At 43.4% G+C, this 20723-nt stretch overlaps 3 protein-coding genes across 5 annotated transcripts in view; 1 reads left to right on the top strand and 2 right to left on the bottom strand.

Annotated features, from left to right (window-relative positions):
• Nucleotides 1–2531, bottom strand: part of Ttc26 (tetratricopeptide repeat domain 26) — a 3110-nt gene extending 579 nt beyond the window's left edge. Inside the window, exons 1-7 of one of the 2 annotated variants that reach the window (XM_025305994.1) lie at nt 2341–2531; nt 1680–2206; nt 1494–1574; nt 1089–1338; nt 811–1020; nt 435–741; nt 31–271 (exon numbers count right to left, since the gene is read on the bottom strand). In XM_025305994.1, the coding sequence (XP_025161779.1) occupies nt 31–271; nt 435–741; nt 811–1020; nt 1089–1338; nt 1494–1574; nt 1680–2206; nt 2341–2343 (1619 nt within the window). In that variant the 5' untranslated portion in view covers nt 2344–2531. The remainder of the gene's footprint in view (nt 1–30; nt 272–434; nt 742–810; nt 1021–1088; nt 1339–1493; nt 1575–1679; nt 2207–2340) is intronic. The other variant, XM_011136907.2, reaches the window with a different exon arrangement.
• Nucleotides 2532–2589: 58 nt separating this feature from the next.
• On the bottom strand, nt 2590–4615 carry LOC105180689 (RNA-binding protein 40). The gene is made up of 5 exons (XM_011136908.3): nt 4510–4615; nt 3880–4359; nt 3662–3788; nt 2947–3571; nt 2590–2863 (listed from the first exon to the last, which is right to left on the bottom strand). Exons 1-5 carry the CDS (start codon nt 4546–4548, stop codon nt 2704–2706), a joined length of 1431 nt encoding a protein of 476 aa, XP_011135210.1. The 5' UTR covers nt 4549–4615; the 3' UTR covers nt 2590–2703.
• On the top strand, nt 4614–7205 carry LOC105180690 (putative E3 ubiquitin-protein ligase UBR7). 2 transcript variants are annotated; one of them, XM_011136909.3, is made up of 8 exons: nt 4614–4657; nt 5018–5279; nt 5408–5593; nt 5669–5815; nt 5967–6075; nt 6153–6322; nt 6481–6640; nt 6764–7205. In XM_011136909.3, exons 1-8 carry the CDS (start codon nt 4629–4631, stop codon nt 6913–6915), a joined length of 1215 nt encoding a protein of 404 aa, XP_011135211.1. In that variant the 5' UTR covers nt 4614–4628; the 3' UTR covers nt 6916–7205. The 2 variants fall into 2 exon arrangements, with proteins under 2 accessions (XP_011135211.1, XP_011135212.1); XM_011136910.3 differs by lacking the exon at nt 4614–4657 and adding an exon at nt 4735–4939 and having other exon boundaries at nt 6764–7204.
• The last annotated feature ends 13518 nt before the right edge of the window (nt 7206–20723 follow it).

The raw sequence follows: 20723 nt of genomic DNA, 5'->3' as shown, positions 1-20723 counted from the left end.
CGTATTTGACGTGATGCCATACACACGTACTTTGGTTGCTTCTCCGCTACTATGTACTGAAAAGTACCGCAACAGGCACCGCGCTTGCCCTCCCAGTGCTCGGAACTCGGATCCATACGTTCCAGCATATCAAAGGCCTTGGCGGCGTACCAGAACTCGCCAACCTCGTAACACGTGTTGGCGATCAGCTGGAGTAGGTTGAACGACTCCGTCGACGTGTCCATCTTCAGGTACAACTCCCAAGCTAGCTCAGCCTTCTTATTCATTATATCTGGGCGTGCAGACACACAAGAACCATTGTTAACTCTCTCGATATGACATCGGGACATCCACTGACTCTAGAGTTTATTTTCCGAGAGAATGATTTATGCAAAATTGATATACTTCATGATCTTCTTATGCTTTCTTAGAGATCTCCCAAGCAATGTACTTACAGCAGTAAGACAAGAGGCTGATGTAGATGTAGTCGTTTTTATACTTTTCGTTACGTATCATCAGGAAGGCCTCCTCCGCCTCCTTGAAGTAGCCAGCCGCGCTCTGCGCTTGGGCGTAGTTGAAGTTGAAGTTGTCCTGATTGGAGAAGTATGTCTTGATCGAGCTCAGGTACACCAGCACTTCATCGAATTGCCGATAGAGGAAGAAGCAGGAGGCCATGCATTGTCTGCCGGGTATGGTATCGCACTCCGACGCTGAAGAGCCCACTAGTTGAAAATATTGTTGCGCTGTTTTTATGCTGTCGCGCTGGAAACGTTCGCGATGAAACTTCAATGATCGCACGAGTCTCCAATGACACAGCCTGGCGATACATACAGAGTTGGTCTCTTGACCCATAACAGCGTTGACGATGCCTTTCAAGATGTATTCCTGCGGCACCGCGGGTTCCAGGTCCTTGATCAGGTCGTAGGCCGCTTTGACATCGTCTTGCTTCAAATAGTATATCACCAGATTCAGCCTGGCTTCCGGTATGACGTCCACCAAATTCGGCAAGATCTGCAGCGCGTTTTCGCCACCTCTAAACACCTGCACAGGGAGGTAATTGATATTCTGAGTCTGACGAGGCGGAATGGGACGGAGAATTTGGCACATACGACTGTGTTGTGGCGTATGAGATCGTGACCGAAACTGAAGGCACTCGAGATCTTTTCAATCAGCTGCTTCATCTCGGATTGCGCAGCGTTTCCGTCGTACAGGCGGAAATGATTGCATGCCTTCAGATTGATCGCGATCGCGCTGTCCGGATATTTTTGCAAGTAAACCTGAAGCACCTCCTGAGCGACATCGTAGTAATCCAGCTTGTAGTAGCACAGGGCTACGTACACGTTCAGAGCTAGATAATCCCTGCGAAGAAAGATACTCGTGACTCTGAGGAACTGTGTACTTTGTTAAATAGCGTAGAGTTGGCATTTCGATCTTTGTAAACGGCTGATTAAGAGGATTAGCAGGAACCGTTGTTGTAAGGACTTGGAAGAGGGCGAGAAAGGAGCGACAGGTACCTGCAAGTTTTCAGCCGAATAAGGAAAGACACGTCAGAGTCTTTGGAGCGACGTTTCTTGGACTTTTTCTTTCTAAGCTTGCTGCATGAGTGATTGTGCAAAAACAGTAAGAACGTATCAACGGATAATCTAGCAAATTCTCGTCTCAGTGAGGTATCAGTGAGGTAAAAGCGACATTATCCCAACCTGTTGTCCAGCAAGATCCTCTTATACACGTCGATAGCTTCCTGATAATGAGCCCTGAGGTAATGGATAGACGCTAAGCTGAGCTGATCCTCTATGACATCCTGCAGCATCTGATGGTACTCCTTCAACTTGGACTCGTTGCCCATCTTGTGGGCCAAGTGGAACAGCAGCCTGGTCCTCAGCTTGCTGTCCGCTGCTTCCTCCAGAATCTTTTGTGACTCGGGATACATGCCCAGGTAAAAGTAGCAACATGCCAGATTCGTCCGTACATCCGGCGGCACATAGTCTCTCTTCTTCAGGTTCTCGTACACCGTAACGGCGCGCTTGTAGTCACCCAAGTGAAACGCACAGTATCCCATCCACAGGTCGGACTCCAGACTGCCGCCGGTGCTGCTGTTGAATTCCAGCAGCGTCAAGGCTCCGGTGTAGTCACGTTTCTCCAGGAATTCCTCTAATTTTGGTATTTCCTTACGCGACGTCGACTTCCGGACGCCCTCCGACGAAGCCGGCTTGGCCCTCGACAGGATCTATCGCAGGGATGCATTCATATCAGAGTGTGATGGTGAAATGTTAATTTGTCTTTCTTTGTCAGCGTCAATATTCTCTCTTCTACGTATAAGTTGTACAAGTGGAGAGATGGAAATATATAATAATGTCTTACCATTTTGTGTTGCGTCTTACACGCACGTGGCCTTATCGATTTATTATTTTAGCAGGCGCGTTGGCATGTGACAACCGTGGCATAACAAACGGCAAGCGCTGCGATCGCCCGCGAAGAATATACGGCAACGTTTACAGCAGTCTGTTCCTCGTAATAAAACTCGAATCGATCTTCAGGTGACGTCACACGCCACAAAGATCGGATTTATTTAGAATGAATTGCGAGACCAACGTGATTGATGAACTCATCTACAGTGTCTTCGTTTTATTCTCAAGAGTACAAAGAGCGAGCTTATCGTTAAATTTTACACAGCCACGTTAAGAAATAAGTTAGGATTATACTGAAACGAGGAGACAGTCTGTGTTAGCTTTTGGCCACTTTGGCAAACTGTACAACCATAGGCTTGTCTTTTAATATGTATCCGTTGGTTTCGTCGAGGGCCATTTGCGCCTGTACGTTATTCTGCAACGTGATGAAAGCCTGTCCCTTCATCCTGCCCTCCTGCATAAGTCGCATGTCGTATCTGAAACATGGAAAGCATACAATAGCGTTATACGATGTGGAATATTAGACACCGCGATAGAGACATCATTCAGAAACACTCACTCGTTCTCTGCGTCTTTCAGACCCGCGATAACATATCTCTGGTAAATATAATGTAGGTCCTTGGCCTCCACTTGTTTCGCGAGATTCTTTATGTAGAGACGGTTGGAAGGTTTGCCCGGATGATAATTCTTGAACACAGGGAGCACCCTCTGATCGTTGGCAGAAATTCTGTTGGCTTCCAACTCCTCTGTGGTTATAAACTTGTTCTTTGGCTTTTCCACACTCGCCTCGGTGTCCTTTGCGTCTTCGGTAGACTTGGTAGCTGGGAATATCAGGCCGAATCCGCCGTCTACCGCTACAGCGCTGTCTTGAGAGGTGATGGATGCTGCGTCTAAGGATTTGTCCAGGGTCTTCAGTTCGATCTTGAGATTCTTAGCTTCCCCGAGTTGAACCGATTCGAACATATCTTCCGGTCTGAAGACTTTTTGCGTGGACGAAGGTGCCGCGATGTTTTTGGCGGGATTGACGAACTTTGGGATTTTCAAACGCCTCGTAGGCTGCGGCCGTTTCCTCTTAACAGGGATGATTACCGCTGGCCTTGTGTTGTCTTCTCTGTCTGATTCTATTTCAGATTCCTCTTCTTCTTCTTCTTCTTCCTCTCCATTCACACGTTCATACAACGCATCTAAATGAGAGAAAAATTATTATTACATTCTTTTTTTGTATAAACTTGATAAATAAATTATATGACTAACTTTTAACCAACATCTCTCACCGGTAATTTTGTTGCCAAAGATATTTCTGTATTTCTCCATGTTGTATACTTCCTTCAGCATGGGAAACTCTTCTTCCAATTCCTCAAAAGGAGGCGGTAAGTTCATTTTATTCATTAAATGCAACACCTATGAATACAGGTGACAGTTGTAATGCCATCAATAAAGTTTACATTTACATTGCATCTTAAAACAACACCTGGAGACAAGAATGCTATACCTGTGTATAAAAGGTTGGCTCCTTCAACAGTTGTATAGCTATCCTCATCAGTGTATTCCTCGTGGGTGCTATATACTTGTATCTTATATTTGGCGGAGGTGGTTGACTAAACACATGATTCATGGTCCAACTGTTCAGCTTCCTTTGGAAGGCCTGGAGATCGGCTTTACTAGTAGTTTTAGCTTTAACATCACTGTCTGCAGGTGGTTCATTCTGAGGCTCCAGTTCTGAAAGCTCGGCTGGTATCGACTTTTTGGCATACTCGACCGACAGATATCGTCCTTTAACATTTAACTGATGCAAATGCAGCAGTGCTTCTGTCGCCAATTCCTGGGATGCAAACTTGGCAAAGGTGACTGTGTACTTGCTGGACCGTCGTAGCGTCCTGGTTTTTATCGCACCATATCTTTGTAGCAACGAATTGCGCCGACTGTCGGACAATTGCGGGGGCAGATGAAGGATCCTCAAAGTGTCGCACGCCTGAAAATACAAACGGTCAACATCTTTGTGTGTATGACAATTTGAAACGATAGAGGGTAGGTTAGGAAACAAAACTCGATTTCAATTTCCACTGAATGACTGAAACGGAAGTCGCTCTCAGCACATGTGCATTTACGCGTAAAACATTACCGGTATCACTTCCGATGACATTTTTTCCTGTAGCTGCATCCTTATTAACAGTTCCTGACACAAGTCGGACACGTACGAGGTGTAAACAAGCGGAAATGAAGAATACCTAGACCCGCCGGATGACAAGTTCAGTGGAGAAACTCTGGAGGTAAAGGATTCGACCAATCGCAAATCTAGAAGAATGCGAAATAATTCGGACAAGGTTTCGCCTCTAGATTTACTTTCGGGCCAGTACAAACGCATGCACACAAGCCGGTTTGAATCGGTGTAGTTAGTATTGCGCTACTTCGTGACGCGGTTTTGATATGCGTCGATCGTGCGGACACTCGTAAAATCGTGAAATTTCCAACAAGACGCTCGGTTTCTCGCACAAATGGGACGCGATTTGACGCACATGTGATCTCGAGGGAGCCGTGAACAAATTTTGTCGGTACGTTAATGTCGATGAGATGCTAGCCGCCACCAACTTCGACGCGTAGTTCACTCCGATCCTGCCGCGCTTGTTTAGCTATCAACGCCAACGCGTTCAACTTTGCGACCGAGCGTCGCTTCCTCAGAGACTCGTGTTTCACATCGGGGAATCACCGTCGCTTCTTCCTCCGTCATTGACTGCGACAAATTTTGGAATCATGTCCGACAAGTTGGCCGAAACCACAGAGGATGACAATTCCGTTACGATGCTCGATGTTCTCCAGGTCGAGAATCAGCTCGAGGAAGACGCGTACGCAGTTTTGGGTGCCTCCGACGACCAAAACTGTACTTACAACAAGGTTGTATGTCGATTAACATTTTCTCGTCTTCTCACTGTAACATCGCTCGTTCTCGTTGGAACGCCGTTTCATGGCTGTCCATCACCAGCAGGTGTCAGTAGTTTTGTTGAAACGTTGCTTTTCGGCAGGGATACATGAGGCAGGCTCTGTACGCGTGCAAGACTTGCTCAAACAAGACTCGAGCTGCGGTCTGCTTGGCATGTAGTTTTCATTGCCACGAGGGACATGAACTTGTGGAGTTGTATACAAAACGGCACTTTAGATGTGACTGTGGAAGCTCCAAATTTGAGGGCAAACAGTGTAATTTAGAGAAGGTATCAAGTTTCCCAAGTGTAATGCTACATGTTTTGTACAAAATTACACTGTAACATTCTTGTCCTCCTTTGCAGCAAAAATCTGCTACCAATGGTGAAAACAAGTACAATCAAAATTTTGATGGAGTTTATTGTACCTGTGCGCGACCATATCCTGATCCCGAGGGTGATGATGATGAAATGTTGCAGTGTATAATTTGTGAAGATTGGTATCATTCAAAGGTATAGTTGGTTAATTTTATAAAGCAACTTTAGCAATCAGTAGAAAATCTCTTGCAAGTAAAACTCTTGTCCAGTCAGATTTCAGTCTAGCTCAAATGATTTCTCTTCTCATAAAAATGTCTATGTAGCTGCAATTGTTTTCCCTTTTTAGCATCTGGAGGTTGATAGCGTGCCAGCTGAAGATACATACGACGAAGTAATCTGTGCACGTTGTATGAGAGAGCACAATTTTCTCTGGAGATATGCAGCCAAGTATGCAGGTAAATCCTTAGATTCCTATTGTGTATGATATCATACAACAGTTGTGAATTCTTATTAGAAACTTGGATATGATCAGTTTTAGGCAAGTCAGATGCAATAGCCGACAACAAAATCGAAGAGGTAGATGTGTGCGAGCTCCCGAAAGGATGCCAGATGCCGAAAGTCGGCCCTGTGAATACCAAGGGAAGCTGTTTTTGGAAGCAGGGTTGGAGGACCTCGCTGTGCACTTGCGACGAATGCAAATCAGTAATGTATCGAATATACAAGTTCAAACGATTCCTTTGTAAATAAATTTATTGTTTCTTATTTGAACGGTATTTCTTCTACAGATACATTGAATTCCTTGTGGAGGATTTGTATTCTGCGTATAATTTCTCACTGCAGTTTTTTCGGATTGCTTGCAGGTGTATAGTGCAAAAGATGTTGCATTTTTACTCGACCCGAAGGACAGTGTGCAAGCGTACGAGGAAGCAGGCAAAATGAACAAGAAGGAATCGCAGTACGAGAAAGGTATGAAAGCTTTGGCGAGTTTGGAACACGTGCAACAGTTGACGGCAATCGAAGGTGAGATTGTAAAGTTGAAACTTCTATCATATATTGGTTTAAAAGATTTGCTCTTATGAACGATGAGTATTATATACATTGGTATCGCGTACCGCTAACATGAAATTGTTTAAAAATATTTAGAATATAACAATATGAAGGAACGACTCATGCAATATCTACAAAAGTTTGCGCAAAACAAAAAGGTCGTGCGCGAAGAGGATATCAAGGAGTTCTTTTCAGGAATGGAATCGAGAAAGCGTCCGAGAGTAGTAGTGCCAACATATTGTCGCTGAAGCTTACGTTTCAATATCATATTAATCATCGCTATCTAATAATTATACAAATAAGGATAAGCACTTTTTAGTATGTTTTTATGGCAAGCCATCATACATCTCGGTTCTTAACATTTCTCTGTTTAACTTTTTATCCGTATGTCACTGCATCACGCTTGCGGTATTTTAACAATTTAATAATAATGATACGTAATTAAACGAATAGAAATACAAGAGATAAATATAATGAGAATGTAAATTTGCAATTATAGTACATGTCAAGGACATAAATAAAAATATCCACAATTTCTTTTGCAATCTTTATGTATATATTGATTCTTATTTTCGGTGGAATGTTAAATATATTTTAATAGCCAATATACAATTATCGTATATCTCTCTCAATTTATCGTTTGAGTATCATCAAAAATTAATTACGCGATAAAGGATACTTTGGATGACAAAAAATAGACGATATTCAACGAGTTCTAGCTTCCACAAAAATAATTTTAATAAAATGATTTGAAAGGATTTTCAAAGTATCTAGTTTCCAACGATATTGACAAATATATGGTACACTTATTTTGTACACAATGTTGTATGAATATAAATAGCAATATGTAAAGTGTCAAAACTTTTTATGATATTTATCGAGCTGTACCACTTGAAATAAACATTACGCACAAATAATATTTACCTCGTTCGAAAGCGTAAACTAGCGTCCCCTTTATATATCTACGGATTGTAATACGATTATTTTTTGTTTAAAGTGCAACGTGTTTAAAAATGAGGAAACATTTTCAGGCGCTTCCACAGTGATCGTAGAAAGTCAAGCAAGATGTCATTTTCTTTGTCTCGACGAGCACTACCGAATGTAATTCTAAAAGTTCACCAAAAATGTTTGGTTTAATTTTTACTAAATTTTATGGAGGCTGATAAATTGCGATTCGAAGCTTGGTTAAATTTTACAGAAGTCGGTAAGTTGTGGTTTGAGTCTCAGCTAAATTTTATGGAGGTTGGTAACTTGTGGATTAAGTCTCAGCTAAAAATCAGTGGCCCGGTGGCCGCTCTCAGGATCCTCTCTGCACATAATTTTATTTAGAATACAGTCAGCTGTAATAGGGTGCAATGAAGCGGTCCGGTTATTGCATCAGATTGTACCATCACTGTCTTATTACACTGCGTGCAGTTCCGAATTAAATCGATCATCGACTGCTCTTTCACCCGCACCTCGTACGCTTTGTGCAGAAAAATAGTTCCACTACGGAAAGAAACGAATCACCGCAATTGGTCGACTCAGCTTCTCGAGTATCCCGCTTGCGGCGCTGTTTGCATTCGTATTTAGTTATGGCGCCGTTTACGGCTTGTGTAGTGTGCGAGAAATCGTCGCTCGTGATTTCTCATGATTTTGACTCGCCGTAGTTGAGTTTCGTGCTTTAAATCGTTACCGGGAGTGCCGAAAGTAAGTTTCGCGCGTGTGTTACGGCGAAATGACGTTTGTTCCGCCGCGCGAAGTAAAGTGAGATGAATCATCGGAATGCCGAGGAAAGTTCAGCGCGCTAGCTGCCTAAAGGCAACTCGGTTTTCACGTTGCGAAACTTCGTTTTCGACTCGTCAGCCGAGTCTCGGCCACCAATTATCGTTAAACATCGAGGTATGGCACGAGCTGTCGTTAAATATTCGCTGAAAATATGCATTGTTCGTCGGGAGGGTCGAGTTTCGGGAAATTTTTCTGTTAGCCGACTTCTTGGAATATTTCAAACGGAACGGACGGTTTCGAACAGAATATTTTGATTGGCTAGTACACTAGTGATTCATCGCACACATTGAAAATCGCGACCGTTGCATTGCAACGCTTAGAACGTGAATTCCAAAAGCCAACCGAGCGTATTTTCCGCGATTTTGAATTATCAAAGACGAATATCGGCGTGTATTGTTTCGTCGAGAGTACCGAAAGCAAATTTCGTACATTTGTCATGGCGAAGTATCGTTAAGTAGTTGAAAGTAAGTAATTAACGAAACCGGATCGTCGGGAGTGCCGAGTGAAATTACACGCATTTGTTGCTTAAGATTTGTGTTGTGATCAACTGTTGTGAAAAAATGGCCTGTTATTGTGTAAAGTTAAATTTAGTGTTTGTATTGTAAAAAATATTAAGTGCCCGAACATATATTTTGCAAGGAGGAACATCAGGAATCATCGAGGGGTAAGTTTATTTTATGTACATCACGCTATAACAATTTGGAATTGCTTATCTCGCGATATTTTTTATCTTGCGATGAAAAAATTATCCAATGAAAAAATTAATGAGGCTGATCATGGTTGTGAGACGGAACATAAAAATCTTATCTAAATATTTTGAAACAATACATTTAATGTTTATTGATACTTTCATTCTTAATAGTTCATCACATTTTACATCTTAATCGTATTTTATTAACCCATTCTGAATGAGCAAACGAAATATTACGTTCCACCCGAAAGCATCAATTTTTCAACGAGCCCGCTCGCAGGTCTCTACGATTCTTAGAACTCACTGCCTATGTGAATGCCTCGTCGATTCTTGGAACTCACGCCGCCGCGCACTTATCCAAACAACGTGTCGTAACGAACCAAAATATTTACTTCCCCAAATTTTTACTTACTTTCTACGCTATCCGAAAAGCTATATTAATCTGGATTTTAGGAAAATTAGTCATACTGCTTTAAAATTAAATAGCATCATTTCTTTCGATTAGCATAAATATTTCCATGGTGTATATATTGATCTATCATTTTTCTCTGCATTAATTTCAACATTTCGGACTTCATAATTCTGTAACGTTGGACTGATTTTGTATCTGCGGATATCGTCGTTATTTCCAATTTAGATTAGTTTCTTATTGCACACGATTTATTAATTTATACTTGGTAATTCATCATTTTTACATCGATCAATCTAGATATACCGGCTTCAAATTCTCCATAACGCGTACAGTCGTGGACAGAAAGGTTGTCAGGTTTTTTATAGTGAGTTTCGGAACGTATTCTGTCTTGACGAGAATGAGAGTTTCTGCTCTGACACGCCTGCGCAGTCATCGATTGAAGAATGGAGAAATCACATACTAACAAAGATTTAAAATTTCTTACCATGCTCTGCTTATATTCTTCTTATTTTCCTTCGTATTTGCGATAATATTGGATGCCCGAGCCTCTTTTTATATGTCAAATTTATTGTTGATATATTTTCTTAAATGACATATTTAAATGACATATTTTCTCTATTCTTCAATCGATGACTGCGCAGGCGTGTCAGAGCAGAAGCTTTCATGTTCGTCAAGACAGAATACGTTCCGAAATTCATTATAAAACACCTGACAACCTTTCTGTCCACGACTGTACGCGCACGTTGTTGCAATTTGTGAAGATCTTAGTTATTTTGGATCTAGATTAAAACTTTATCACTCATATTTCGTTAATTAATATTTCGTAACCTGTCATTTTCGAACCTGTCATTTTTTAGTATTTCGTGACTTCTAATTCCGCAACGCGTAATCGCAGCTCGATGCGGTTTCCGAGGATCATAGTTATTTTGAATCTTGATTAAAACCTTATCACCCATATTTCGATAATTAATATTTCGTGACAGGTCATTTCCGAGCCTGTCACTTTTCCATCTTTCGTGGCCTGTAACTCCGAAACGCTTAATCGCATTTCGACACGGTTGGCTCGGATCATCTTTATTTTGAACCTAGATTAATATCTTATCGCAAATAATTTTGCAGCTTATACCCGGTGTCTCGTCATTTTCGCATCGGTCGATTTTGATTTATCGGCTTCAATTTCTCGATAACGCGTAGGCGCACGTCATTGCAATTTATGAGAATCTCAATTATTTTGGTCTTAGTTATTTAGTCTAGATTAAAACCTTATCACTCATATTTCGTTAATTAATACACTGCTCAAAAGAATTGTGGCATAGATAATTTATTGCCGAAAATTGGCCAACTTTGACTGGCGATTACTTCGCGAAAAATTATTATAAACTAATGATTTTTTTTCAAAATGAAGCTTGAAGTCTCTACTTTAAGAATGTATTTCTATTCGGGGGCAAAAATATCATACGAAACCGTGGAAAATACGGAGAGAGTTTGTTTGCCGATGCTAGGAATGTTGGCTGTGGTCAAAACACGAGCCAGGAACTGAAAAACATGCGCGCGTGCTTGTGTGTGTCAATAAACACTTTTGCCGTTGCTCCACTATGATTTCCAGTCATTTAATCCGCCAGCCGGTACTTGATCCGAAGGTTAAAAACAACGATATTTTTGAAGGGCTGTAACTTTGCAAAAAAAGTTGTAGCGACTCCATTTATTTTCAAATTGAAGGGGAACATTTGAACTTTATGACGATGCAAACGGTGTCCCCGAAAAAAATTGTCCATGTCCGTACATTCCGTCAAACTTTGCAATTTTCAGTATACCAAACATGCCTTCAAATGTCAGGGATTACAGGGATAGGGGTGCATCGCATGCAAAAGATAGAGACACGAGTACATTCTTAAAGTAGAGACTTCAAGCTTTATTTTGAAAAAAATAATCATCAGTTTACAACAATTTTTCACGAAGTAATCGCCAGTCAAAGTTGGCCAATTTTCGGCAATAAATAATCTATGCTATAATTCTTCTGAGCAGTGTATTTGATGACTCGTCATTTCTGGGCCTGTCCCTTTTAAAATTTTCGTGACATCTAACTTCAAAACGTGCAATCACAACTCGATGCGATTTGCTCGAATCATCCTTATTTCGAATCTAGATTAACCCTTCATTTTCATATTGATTTCGAAAAAAATGAAAAAATTGAATATAAAAATTATAAAAATAACCACCCCTATTAGCGTCATTTTATGTCATTGCTAGAAGTTTTCCGCACGGTCTCGAAATATTTCTTCCCGAATTGCGGGCAGTGCGTTGCACGAAAGATAAGAAGGTGAAGAGGCAAGACAGGAGAGATTTTGGCTTAGCGATAAAATGTGCCGCTGACTCGCCTCGTGCCTCCTCCTGCCGCGCGTACGTTCATCAGCAGTGCGACAAAGACGGAAAGCGATTGATCGTTTATGCTTGTCTAATTTACTATTTCTTGTAAGGGGAAGTAGAGTGAGCGAGAACCGTATACGCTTTATCGTCAGGATGGATGTAGTGTGCACACATTTTCTTAGGGGGCGCGTCGAATTTCGACAGAAAAGCGTCCCGGCGTAATCGGCCCGGTGGCCGCTTTCAGGTTTCTCTCTGTCCGTATGAACAGAGAGGAAACTGAAAGCGGCCAACACGGCGTTTTCGGCAACACCGATTTTTCGCACTGGGAATGAGCGCTATCTGCATCCATTTTGAGAGGGGAACTACGATGCTACATCCACTTTTAGGTCTCGACGGTAAAACCTGCATCTGGTGGCTGTCCGTGCTACATCCACTTTCAGGCGGTTTATGTCCGTGCTACAACCATAATAGCGTACTTGACAAGCACGGTCTCGCGCATTGTTATGCATTTGTAACATGAATTAACATGTTAACATGCACAAAAAAATAAGAATTGAGATTGTATATGATTAATATCATGAAGATTATATACGATTTATATCGATATATAAATATATGATAATAAGATAATATTTTGTGTGTACCCAAAATTATTTTTCCAAAATATTTCAGCGTTACGTTAGTATTTATTTATACTCCGGCAGGCGTTTTTTAGCAGTTGTGTCCGTGTGCATGTGTTGCATTGAAAGTGTGCGTGACGTATGTGTGCATATACGCACTCACACATACACACACACACACACGCACGCACGCACGCACGCACGCACGCACGCACGCACGCACCCACACCCAAACACCCACACCCACACACACCCACCCACACCCACCCACACACACACACACACACACACACACACATACGCGTGTCATACGCAACAGATAGAATCTCAGGGTATATGCTTAAACATTTTCAATTGCCGTACGTTTCTATGTAAGAATGTAGTCGGCACACACACACAGAGAAACTGCTCCCGTCTATCCGTCTGAAGTCCCACCCTCCGCTCGGCTTGTTTTGACGAGCCAAGCGAAAGAGAGAGAGAGAGAGAGGGAATGTGTTCTCTCCATCTCGCTCTGATTCGCAACGTTGTCGAGATTGTGCTTCCCGACACACGGCCGAGACTGACGTTTCACTCTCGGCGTGAATCCAACGAGATGATCAATAGCAATCGATTTCGACTAAACTCGTTGTGTCGATAGATTTGCATGACAAATTAACATTGTACTTAAAGATACGGCGTAGTATTGAAGCGTTTATAAGAAAGTAGCGATTGAAAATCGCGAATGCTTCATGAACCAAATGAAGGAGCGAGCTTCTCAAAGAGCGTGTGGCTTGGTGGAAGTACGCTGGACTCGCGGTGTTGAGGTCGGTGGTTCGCATCTCCTTGGCGGTTGGCGTTGTCCTTTTTCGCCAATCATTTTTTTTTTCGTTTCTTAAGAAAGTGCACGTGTTGCATACAACATACGTGTATCACAATAAATTTTTTTTCATTTTTTAAGAAAATGCACGTATTGCATACAACACACGGGCATCGCAAGCATTGCACGTTTCGTCGATGACACTTCCTCTGAGACCCCGCCATCCGCTCGACTTGTTTCGACGAGCAAGCAAAAGAGAGACAGAGAATGTGTTCGCTCCATCACCTCTGTGAAGATGGCCCTTCATTCTTCAAATTTGAAAAAAATTATTAGAGTTCTGAATGCCCCTCACAGAGTTCTAGAGTTCTCAATCCTTTATAGAAAGAGTTCCGTCATTTAAAGTAGAGAAAATACCATTTTAAAAACCGGAGGGCCAACTTTACGACGCCCCTCATTATGTAAAAAATGACAATTTTTTTAGAGTTCTAAATAGATTTTTAAGTTCTATAGTTCTAGATAAGTTTTAAAAATAGTTCTGTTTAAAACAATAAGAAAAATTATACTTAAAATTCTCGAATTAGAAAACGAAAAATGGCAAGAACTCTACCAATTTTGGTTTTAGCGCGTCGCGTGTTAATAATAATCTTTAGAACTCGTGCGGGGCTAACCAGAACTCTGAATGAAACGTCGGATTTCCGAAAATAAATTTTCTGAGTGAGATGAGAGTCGCAATTTATGGAAAAATGCAGTGTTTTTACAGTGAAAACCGGTGATCGAGGTGGAAAATCGATTGACCCATATTTGCCTATTCACGTATAGGGAAAAATATTATTATATTATCATTATTACATATTATTATCTCGATGCACGAATCACTACAGCTCGCTTTCAGCAGTTGAACGTACCTTGTATTTACAACTATCGCCGCTACATGGCGCCCGATGGCATTGGCATACTCGGAGTTGAATTAACGACTCGGAAAGGATAAAATGCGAACGTAGCAGTTGTAAAGCATCGCTTCTCAGCTCTCTGAGCTAAGATCAAAGTGTAGTAGCAAAGTCTTCCCACCCTTCTCCGTCGATATCTCCGCTTCTACTGAGAGTAGAGAGTCGTCCATGTAGTCGAAAATGTAGCGTTTTGAGAGGACTTTATTTCGGTGCCAGACCCAGGCCTGTATCTCTAATCGTTTAGGAGATATCGACGCGCTCGCCCGCGGTGATGACGGCGGTGTCGGCGTCGGACGCGGGGAACGCCGACGGGCCGCATCCGGCGGTGCCACCTCCGGCGACTCCGCCCCGTGCAGGGTCTCGTAGTGGGTCCGTACTTTTTTCAAAGGGTACGCACCCGTACCCGTGTACCCACACCCAGAACACCTGTACGTGACGGAGTCGTCGGGGTGGAACTTCTTCTGGTGCTTTGCCAGATGCAGCCCGTCGACGTAGGATCCCCGCGCCCTTTGCCCAGGTATGTCCTTCCCGAAGCACCTCGGGCAGGTTACCTTGTCCGGGAGCGGGAACGGGATGACGACCTGGACGGGCGACACCGACATTCCGCTAAAATATAGTAATAAAAATTAAATTGAAATTTTAACCGCCGCCCGGCGAGATAAACAAATCCCGCTCGCAAGGTCGCGATCACATGCGCACCGAGTGTCGTCCGCAACGGTTTCTCGCGGCAGTGCAACGATCAGTGCGCGGAGTGAGGGTGCAATCCGCACCCACCGACCGATGCACGGCGTTGGGAAAAGGTCGCTTCACCCGCTACTCGAGTGCTGCTTCTGTTCGCGACCCGGAGAGCGAGAAATTGCTTTGACAAGCCTCTCGCCCCGTCGGTCGCGGGCACCGAGACGGCCCTCGTATGCTACGTCTCCACCGATCGGCCCAACGACCGCGGAGTGTCCGCGACCGATGAACCCCGCGGGGGAGGTTTCGCCTTAACCGAGTGTCCGCCTGCGGTGATGTTCCACCAACGACCGGGCGAGAAACAAGCGTGCGAAGGTCACGGCGCGGGACGGCCGGCGCCCGTCAGCGAGCACCTCCCGTCCGCTTCGCAACGGCCTCGGTGCAGCGTGTGGTGCAATGCCGCGCTCGGTGACCGGTATTCCGCGTATTGGAGGGCACGTGTCACTCGGGACGCTAAGGCCCGTCCCGAACCGCGACCCCGCGGCCGAGGGGCGGACGCGACAAAACGCGAGCGACGGACGAGCGCGCGCCGACGGCGGCAGCGAAGACGGACGTATATCCGCTGACCCAGTAGCAAAGACTTCCCACCCTTCTCCGTCGAAATCTCCGCTTCTACTGAGAGTAGAGAGTCGTCCATGTAGTCGAAAATGTAGCGTTTTGAGAGGACTTTATTTCGGTGCCAGACCCAGGCCTGTATCTCTAACCGTTTAGGAGATATCGAAGATTAAAGTTTTCCAACATTTCTCCGTTGATATCTCCGCTTCTACTGGGAGTAGAGAGTCGACATTTACGGCAAAATGTAGGGTTTTGAAAGGACTTTAATTTGGTACCAGAGCCAGGCCTGTATCTCTAACCGTTTAGGAGATATCGAAGGTTAAAGTTTTCCAGCAATTCTCCGTCGATATCTAGCCTTCCTCTGTCGATATCTCCGCTTCTCCTGGAAGTAGACAGTCGTCCATGTAGTCGAAAATGTAGGGTTTTGAGAGGACTTTAATTTGGTGCCAGAACCAGGCCTGTATCTCTAACCGTTTAGGAGATATCGAAGGTTAAAGTTTTCCAAGCTTTCTCCGTTGATATCTCCGCTTCTACTGGGAGTAGAGAGTCGTCACTTACGGCAAAATGTAGGGTTTTGAGAGGACTTTAATTTGGTGCCAGAACCAGGCCTGTATCTCTAACCGTTTAGGAGATATCGAAGGTTAAAGTTTTCCAAGCTTTCTCCGTTGATATCTCCGCTTCTACTGGGAGTAGAGAGTCGTCACTTACGGCAAAATGTAGGGTTTTGAGAGGACTTTAATTTGGTGCCAGAACCAGGCCTGTATCTCTAACCGTTTAGGAGATATCGAAGGTTAAAGTTTTCCAAGCTTTCTCCGTTGATATCTCCGCTTCTACTGGGAGTAGATAGTCGTCACTTACGGCAAAATGTAGGGTTTTGAGAGGACTTTAATTTGGTGCCAGAACCAGGCCAGTATCTCCAACCGTTTAGGAGATATCGAAGGTTAAAGTTTTCCAAGCTTTCTCCGTTGATATCTCCGCTTCTACTGGGAGTAGAGTCGTCACTTACGGCAAAATGTAGGGTTTTGAGAGGACTTTAATTTGGTGCCAGAACCAGGCCTGTATCTCTAACCGTTTAGGAGATATCGAAGGTTAAAGTTTTCCAAGCTTTCTCCTTTGATATCTCCGCTTCTACTGGGAGTAGAGAGTCGTCACTTACGGCAAAATGTAGGGTTTTGAGAGGACTTTAATTTGGTGCCAGAACCAGGCCTGTATCTCTAACCGTTTAGGAGATATCGAAGGTTAAAGTTTTCCAAGCTTTCTCCGTTGATATCTCCGCTTCTACTGGGAGTAGAGAGTCGTCACTTACGGCAAAATGTAGGGTTTTGAGAGGAATTTAATTTGGTGCCAGAACCAGGCCTGTATCTCTAACCGTTTAGGAGATATCGAAGGTTAAAGTTTTCCAAGCTTTCTCCGTTGATATCTCCGCTTCTACTGGGAGTAGAGAGTCGTCACTTACGGCAAAATGTAGGGTTTTGAGAGGACTTTAATTTGGTGCCAGAACCAGGCCTGTATCTCTAACCGTTTAGGAGATATCGAAGGTTAAAATTTTCCAAGCTTTCTCCGTTGATATCTCCGCTTCTACTGGGAGTAGAGAGTCGTCACTTACGGCAAAATGTAGGGTTTTGAGAGGACTTTAATTTGGTGCCAGAACCAGGCCTGTATCTCTAACCGTTTAGGAGATATCGAAGGTTAAAGTTTTCCAAGCTTTCTCCGTTGATATCTCCGCTTCTACTGGGAGTAGAGAGTCGTCACTTACGGCAAAATGTAGGGTTTGGAGAGGACTTTAATTTGGTGCCAGAACCAGGCCTGTATCTCTAACCGTTTAGGAGATATCGAAGGTTAAAGTTTTCCAACCTTTCTCCGTCGATATCTCCGCTTCTACTGTGAGTAGAGAGTCGTCCATGTAGTGCAAAATGTAGGGTTTTGAAAGGGTTTTAATTTGGTACCTGTCCGAAACCTGTATCTCTAACCGTTTAGGAGATATCGAAGGTTAAAGTTTTCCAACCTTTCTCCGTCGATATCCAGCCTTCATCCGTCGATATCTCCGCTTCTACTGGGAGTAGAGGGTCGTCCATGTAGTCCAAAATGTAGGGTTTTGAAAGGGCTTTAATTTGATACCTGTCCGAAGCCTGTATCTCTAACCGTTTAGGAGATATCGAAGGTTAAAGATTTCCAACCTTTCTCCGTCGATATCCAGTCCTCATCCGTCGATATCTCCGCTTCTACTGGGAGTAGAGAGTCGTCCATGTAGTCCAAAATGTAGGGTTTTGAAAGGGCTTTAATTTGGTACCTGTCCGAAGCCTGTATCTCTAACCGTTTAGGAGATATCGAAGGTTAAAGATTCCCAACCTTTCTCCGTCGATATCTCCGCTTCTACTGGGAGTAGAGAGTCGTCCATGTAGTGCAAAATGTAGGGTTTTGAAAGGGCTTTAATTTGGTACCTGTCCGAAGCCTGTATCTCTAAACGTTTAGGAGATATCGAAGGTTAAAGTTTTCCAACCTTTCTCCGTCGATATCCAGTCTTCATCCGTCGATATCTCCGCTTCTACTGGGAGTAGAGTGTCGTTCATGTAGTCCAAAATGTAGGGTTTTGAAAGGGCTTTAATTTGGTACCTGTCCGAAGCCTGTATCTCTAACCGTTTAGGATAAATCGAAGGTTAAAGTTTTCCAACATTTCTCCGTCGATATCTCCGCTTATACTGGGAGTAGAGAGTCGTCCATGTAGTGCAAAATGTAGGGTTTTGAAAGGGCTTTAATTTGGTACCTGTCCGAAGCCTGTATCTCTAACCGTTTAGGAGATATCGAAGGTTAAAGTTTTCCAACCTTTCTCCGTCGATATCTCCGCTTCTACTGGGAGTAGAGAGTCGTCCATGTAGTGCAAAATGTAGGGTTTTGAAAGGGCTTTAATTTGGTACCTGTCCGAAACCTGTATCTCTAACCGTTTAGGAGATATCGAAGGTTAAAGTTTTCCAACCTTTCTCCGTCGATATCTCCGCTTCTACTGGGAGTAGAGAGTCGTCCATGTAGTCCAAAATGTAGGGTTTTGAAAGGGCTTTAATTTGGTACCTGTCCGAAGCCTGTATCTCTAACCGTTTAGGAGATATGGAAGGTTAAAGTTTTCCAACCTTTCTCCGTCGATATCTCCGCTTCTACTGGGAGTAGAGAGTCGTCCATGTAGTGCAAAATGTAGGGTTTTGAAAGGGCTTTAATTTGGTACCTGTCTGAAGCCTGTATCTCTAACCGTTTAGGAGATATCGAAGGTTAAAGTTTTCCAACCTTTCTCCGTCGATATCCAGTCTTCATCCGTCGATATCTCCGCTTCTACTGGGAGTAGAGAGTCGTCCATGTAGTGCAAAATGTAGGGTTTTGAAAGGGCTTTAATTTGGTACCTGTCCGAAGCCTGTATCTCTAACCGTTTAGGAGATATCGAAGGTTAAAGTTTTCCAACCTTTCTCCGTCGATATCCAGTCTTCATCCGTCGATATTTCCGCTTCTACTGGGAGTGGAGAGTCGTCCATGTAGTCCAAAATGTAGGGTTTTGAAAGGGCTTTAATTTGGTACCTGTCCGAAGCCTGTATCTCTAACCGTTTAGGAGATATCGAAGGTTAAAGTTTTCCAACCTTTCTCCGTCGATATCTCCGCTTCTACTGGGAGTAGAGAGTCGTCCATGTAGTGCAAAATGTAGGGTTTTGAAAGGGCTTTAATTTGGTACCTGTCCGAAGCCTGTATCTCTAACCGTTTAGGAGATATCGAAGGTTAAAGTTTTCCAACCTTTCTCCGTCGATATCCAGTCTTCATCCGTCGATATCTCCGCTTCTACTGGGAGTAGAGAGTCGTCCATGTAGTGCAAAATGTAGGGTTTTGAAAGGGCTTTAATTTGGTACCTGTCCGAAGCCTGTATCTCTAACCGTTTAGGAGATATCGAAGGTTAAAGTTTTCCAACCTTTCTCCGTCGATATCTCAGCTTCTACTGGGAGTAGAGAGTCGTCCATGTAGTGCAAAATGTAGGGTTTTGAAAGGGCTTTAATTTGGTACCTGTCCGAAGCCTGTATCTCTAACCGTTTAGGAGATATCGAAGGTTAAAGTTTTCCAACCTTTCTCCGTCGATATCTCCGCTTCTACTGGGAGTAGAGAGTCGTCCATGTAGTGCAAAATGTAGGGTTTTGAAAGGGCTTTAATTTGGTACCTGTCCGAAGCCTGTATCTCTAACCGTTTAGGAGATATCGAAGGTTAAAGTTTTCCAACCTTTCTCCGTCGATATCCAGTCTTCATCCGTCGATATCTCCGCTTCTACTGGGAGTAGAGAGTCGTCCATGTAGTGCAAAATGTAGGGTTTTGAAAGGGCTTTAATTTGGTACCTGTCCGAAGCCTGTATCTCTAACCGTTTAGGAGATATCGAAGGTTAAAGTTTTCCAACCTTTCTCCGTCGATATCTCAGCTTCTACTGGGAGTAGAGAGTCGTCCATGTAGTGCAAAATGTAGGGTTTTGAAAGGGCTTTAATTTGGTACCTGTCCGAAGCCTGTATCTCTAACCGTTTAGGAGATATCGAAGGTTAAAGTTTTCCAACCTTTCTCCGTCGATATCTCCGCTTCTACTGGGAGTAGAGAGTCGTCCATGTAGTGCAAAATGTAGGGTTTTGAAAGGGCTTTAATTTGGTACCTGTCCGAAGCCTGTATCTCTAACCGTTTAGGAGATATCGAAGGTTAAAGTTTTCCAACCTTTCTCCGTCGATATCCATCTTCATCCGTCGATATCTCCGCTTCTACTGGGAGTAGAGAGTCGTCCATGTAGTCCAAAATGTAGGGTTTTGAAAGGGCTTTAATTTGGTACCTGTCCGAAGCCTGTATCTCTAACCGTTTAGGAGATATCGAAGGTTAAAGTTTTCCAACCTTTCTCCGTCGATATCCACTTCATCCGTCGATATCTCCGCTTCTACTGGGAGTAGAGAGTCGTCCATGTAGTCCAAAATGTAGGGTTTTGAAAGGGCTTTAATTTGGTACCTGTCCGAAGCCTGTATCTCTAACCGTTTAGGAGATATCGAAGGTTAAAGTTTTCCAACCTTTCTCCGTCGATATCTCCGCTTCTACTGGGAGTAGAGAGTCGTCCATGTAGTGCAAAATGTAGGGTTTTGAAAGGGCTTTAATTTGGTACCTGTCCGAAGCCTG

This window comes from Harpegnathos saltator, unplaced genomic scaffold (genome assembly GCF_003227715.2).
Source record: "Harpegnathos saltator strain DR-91 unplaced genomic scaffold, Hsal_v8.6 scaffold746, whole genome shotgun sequence".
Lineage (NCBI taxonomy): Eukaryota > Metazoa > Arthropoda > Insecta > Hymenoptera > Formicidae > Harpegnathos > Harpegnathos saltator.
The sequence above is the reverse complement of the archived record's forward strand: the minus strand, read 5'-3'. Positions and strand labels throughout refer to the sequence as shown.